The sequence below is a fragment of the Thunnus maccoyii genome, chromosome 10 (genome assembly GCF_910596095.1).
Source record: "Thunnus maccoyii chromosome 10, fThuMac1.1, whole genome shotgun sequence".
NCBI lineage: Eukaryota > Metazoa > Chordata > Actinopteri > Scombriformes > Scombridae > Thunnus > Thunnus maccoyii.
The window spans coordinates 1954175-1958672 of NC_056542.1; the positions used below are offsets into that span (position 1 = coordinate 1954175).

Below are 4498 nucleotides of genomic sequence, written 5' to 3' on the forward strand. Positions count from 1 at the left end.
TGCAGCTCTCACACTCATCTCCTTGGCGACGCTGATGAATTTCCCCAACCCGCTGAACGCCATGCAGATCCTGTGGATCAACATCATCATGGACGGACCTCCTGCTCAGAGGTACAGTAGAGGCATCGTAGGAACCGACAGATGTTTTACATTTTAAAAACAATCATTCAGAAACTGCTCAGCGGTTGAAAGGAAGGATGTGTGATGATGTATCGTTCAAAGGAAGAGCTGGCGAAGTTCTTATTTTGTAGACGTTTATTAGACGATGGCCATCGGGTCCATTCCATGTACAAAGATGGTCTGGGCACCGTACCACTGTCGGTGCATAGCTTATATGGGGTTACATATCTGTATCTTATCACATGAATAACATAGGTTTTCCATGGGCACTAGGTCAGTGGGGGCCGTCCATCAAGTAATTGACAGCTGCCTCATAACATATTATGTGTCACAACAACCCACATCTGGAACAGTTCCAAACTTGACCATGGATCCATTGTTTGTATTTCTAAGGTCCCCCTGAAGGGCCATACCATGTTACCTCAGGTGACATGCAGACTCTGAAATGTTTATGTCACATGTCCAACACCCAAAATCAGTGAAGTACATAGGGTCAGATAAAAATCATACTAACAGCTGTTAAAGGGGAAAGTTTTCTGTTCCCTCAATAGAGGCCTTAGATGGTGTTAAAAAGTCTTAAATTTCATTCACAAATTTCTCAGATCTCGTCTCTTTCCTGCTGTCCTGCTGATGTTTTTGTGTGTTTGCGGCTGTCGGGAGACGTTCAGCGTCTATAAACTACAAGTGAGGCGGTGCAACAGTGGATTGTGCTGCAGGAAGCTGTTTAATCTGTTTTTATGGCGTTTCAGTCAGAACCATCAGACTCTGTGACCTTGAAAAAGTCATTAAACTGAACTCTGTGTGGTGTTGAAAAGTTGTTAATTTGATTTGATAAATGTTTGTATCCATATCTGAAGATTTTTAGAGAAAGTCTTTTCACGCCAGTCTATCATATGAAGCTCTACTTTAAATATCAAAGTAATAAAATCAAATAAACATTGTTACTTTTCACAACACTCCTGCACCAAAATAATATGATTTTTAACTATGTGAGAGAAATGCTGTTTATGACTTTGTTGTTTGTTGTTTGTTTGTTGTCAGTTTGGGGGTGGAGCCTGTGGATCGGGACGTGATCAGAAAGCCTCCTCGTAACGTGAGAGACAGCATCATCACCCGCAGTCTGATCGTCAAAGTCCTGGTGTCGGCTCTCATCATCGTCTGCGGGACGCTGTTTGTCTTCTGGAGAGAGGTAGCTCGCTTTAACGCCGTCTTCATGCCTAGAAAGAGTTTTATGACACACAGGAAGTTTTTAAATTAATGTTTTATGGTTTTCTTGTCTTTTTCCATCTGTCTGGTCTTGTAAAAGCTGCTGTATGATTGTAAAAAAAAAAAAAAGTGTAGAAATCTTTTGAAGAAGCTCAGAAAGTAAATTATTTGTGCAGCAAAAACAGTAAATGAGCTGAAAAAGGAAATTAATTCATTTTTCTGCAAACCAGTCATGATAATAATGTTGTTTTAGATCCTTTTGGCTGTGAATCATTAGAAGTTTTTGATATTTGTGTCAATACGATGCTAAAGTTTCAGTATTGATCAAATATTCAGTTTTATATACTGAATATAAAAAGTTTCTTCTACAAAAACAAGAACTTAAACCGTTTTTTATGCTGAATATGTTTAGAATTTGTTTGTTTTTGTTTTTTTTAGTTGCAGGACAACGTGATCACTCCTCGAGACACAACCATGACCTTCACCTGCTTCGTGTTTTTCGACATGTTCAACGCTCTGAGCTCCCGTTCACAGGTAACTTCAGACGCACCTGAGAGACGCTCAGCTCCGTTCAAACCGACTCTTTATTGATGTTTTGATGTTTTAAAGAACTGTTTATTCTATTCTATTCATCAGTCTCTACTGAAAACACAAACTGCTGTTTAATTGACATTAATTTTTTTCTTGATATTTTTTAATTTTACTAAAATCACAAACAGAATATTTTCTACAGCTGTATTGTTAAAATGTATTTTATTTAATTAATTTAGTACCAGTCAGTACCAGTTTCAGTGGTACTGTATATAAATTAATGAATTAATTAAATTATTACATATTATATTGTTAATTATGTCTTATGTTATATTATTCATTATATTATATTTTACTTTATTGCAAGAGACCACACATTTATATTGCTTTATTTCTGCTGTCTTACAATATTTACATATATTTTAGCTTAAAAAAGAAAACAAATGTAGACACATACACCCATATGTGTGTGTATATATACATATATATATACATATATATATATATATATATATATATATACATATATATATATATATATATATATGTGTGTGTGTATACATATATATATATAAAGCCAAGTGACAGTAACAGGAATCATGTGACGTTGTCCCGTCGCTCCTCCAGACTCGTATGGTTCATGAGATGGGTCTCTGCAGTAACCGGACGTTCTGTTACGCCGTCCTGGCCTCCATCATGGGTCAGCTCCTCGTCATCTACTTCCCTCCTCTGCAGAACGTCTTCCAGACGGAGAGCCTCAGCATTCTGGGTAAGAGCAGCAGTCTGAGAGGAATATTTCACCAAAAAACCTCTGAATCATCTCTGAACAGCTCGTATGTGGAGTTGCAACGATCAGTCTGTTAATCAATTAGTCGATCGAAAGAAAATGAATCAGCAACTATTTTGATAATCAAAAAATGCCAAAAAATGATGGTTCCATTTTCTCAAATGTGACAATTTATTGTTTTTCTTTGTCATATGTGACTTTAAATTGAATATCTGGTCTAATTGTTTTAAATTGAACACGTCACACTGAGCTCTGAGAACTAACTGAAGTTTGTTTACTACTTTCTGACATTTTGCAAACAAGAAAAGCAATCAACAGATTAATCAATAATGAAAATATTTGTTAGTTGCCGCTCTAGTTGTGTGAAGTGTTAATGGACATTATGGTACCGAGATGAAACTGGAGGAGCTGCATTAAAAAAAGAGAAATAAACTGCAGATAGCTGTCTCGTTGTAAAGTTTATTCATTTAGGTTTGATTAACGTCCTGTTGTGCGACTTCCTGTCAGTATAAAACAGTGACGCGTGTGATCTTCCTCCAGACCTGCTGTTCCTGGTGGCGCTCACCTCCTCCGTGTGCGTGGTGTCGGAGGCCATCAAGAAGGTGGAGAGGTGGAGGGGAGTCGAGAGGAGCCCGCCCTCCGATTGCTTCCACGAGGTATGATGCCCCCCCCCCGCCCCGCTGCTCGGCCTGAAGGACTCTGAGGTTTGGATGAAGAAGAGGAGGATGAAGGTGGTGGGAGTTGGATGGGCTTTTGGATCTTACATCTGATGGCACTGACTCATTGAGACTGTAAGGACTTCCTCTGAGGCCCTCTGGTCTGGGACCAGAGGAAGCTCCCGGCCCGGGGAGGTTGTGTGGGGGGGGGGGTCTGGACTTTGATTAAACTGGGAGGACAAGATGGCTGCTGGGAGATCTGACCCTGTACTCACCGTAGAGGGTTTCACTACTGAAGCCTGCAGCATCGATTTTTAGCTCGTGCTCCCTCCGTGCCGGCCTCGTTGTAGATTTCTGACTGTAGCTTTTGGGCAAACCGCCACGGATCGACCACAACTTCCTGCCGCCAGCCGGCTCCGGTTCCCCCCCCCCCCCACCCCCCCCGTCATGTAAGATGTACTGAGATGAGATAATCTTCTGAAGAATCAAGGCTAGAGACGTGTGCAATTTTTTGTTCTCTTCATTCTTCTGTTTTTAATCTTCATCATTTAGAAGGTGTTGACCACTATTCAGGCCGGACGTTTTAATTCCTCTGTAGGTGGTTTAAAGTTTCTGGTCGAGGTGTAACGGAACAAGAAAAATTCACAGTTTGTCCTGTAAAACATTCCTAGGATCATACTTAAGTGTGTTTTTAAAATTAAAGCATTTAAAGGCAGAGCACCATGTTAGATATGGAGGATGTTTTTGGTCGTAATTAAAATTAAAAATGAAAAGAGATAAAAAATTAAAAAGATTATTTTACTACACTACTAGGATTAATCAGGCCACAATTAAACTGAAAAAGCAAATTTAAAATGTAAAATGATCATTTGAAAAAGTAAAGTGACTGAAAAAAGTGACATTTAAAATGAAAAAGCTTAAATGGAAACGTTCAAACTGAAAGCTTAAATTGTAAAGATCAAAATGGAAATAAACGAGAAACATCAAATATGAAACTCAAAACAGGAAATGGAAAAGTTAAAATGGAAATTAAAAGCCTAAATAGAAAAACCTTTTTTTTTTTTTTTTTTGAACTTCAGCATTTAGCATTTTAAATTTCATCTTTTCACCATTTGTCTTTTCAAGTTGTTTGTAAATGAGGAGGCTGGAGGCACCTTTTTACTTTTTTCTGGTTTTGAGTTTCATATTTGATGTTTCC

The 4498-nt window shown here is 38.5% G+C and overlaps 1 protein-coding gene across 4 annotated transcripts in view; it reads left to right on the forward strand.

Moving 5' to 3' along the window:
* atp2c1 (ATPase secretory pathway Ca2+ transporting 1) overlaps window positions 1-4280 on the forward strand; it is a 46253-nt gene extending 41973 nt beyond the window's left edge. For all 4 annotated transcript variants that reach the window (XM_042424607.1, XM_042424608.1, XM_042424610.1 and 1 more), the window contains exons 23-27: window positions 1-111; window positions 1162-1309; window positions 1765-1860; window positions 2485-2626; window positions 3185-4280. The exon at window positions 1-111 is cut by the window's left edge and continues 6 nt beyond it. In XM_042424607.1, the coding sequence (XP_042280541.1) occupies window positions 1-111; window positions 1162-1309; window positions 1765-1860; window positions 2485-2626; window positions 3185-3306 (619 nt within the window). In that variant the 3' untranslated portion in view covers window positions 3307-4280. The remainder of the gene's footprint in view (window positions 112-1161; window positions 1310-1764; window positions 1861-2484; window positions 2627-3184) is intronic.
* The last annotated feature ends 218 nt before the right edge of the window (window positions 4281-4498 follow it).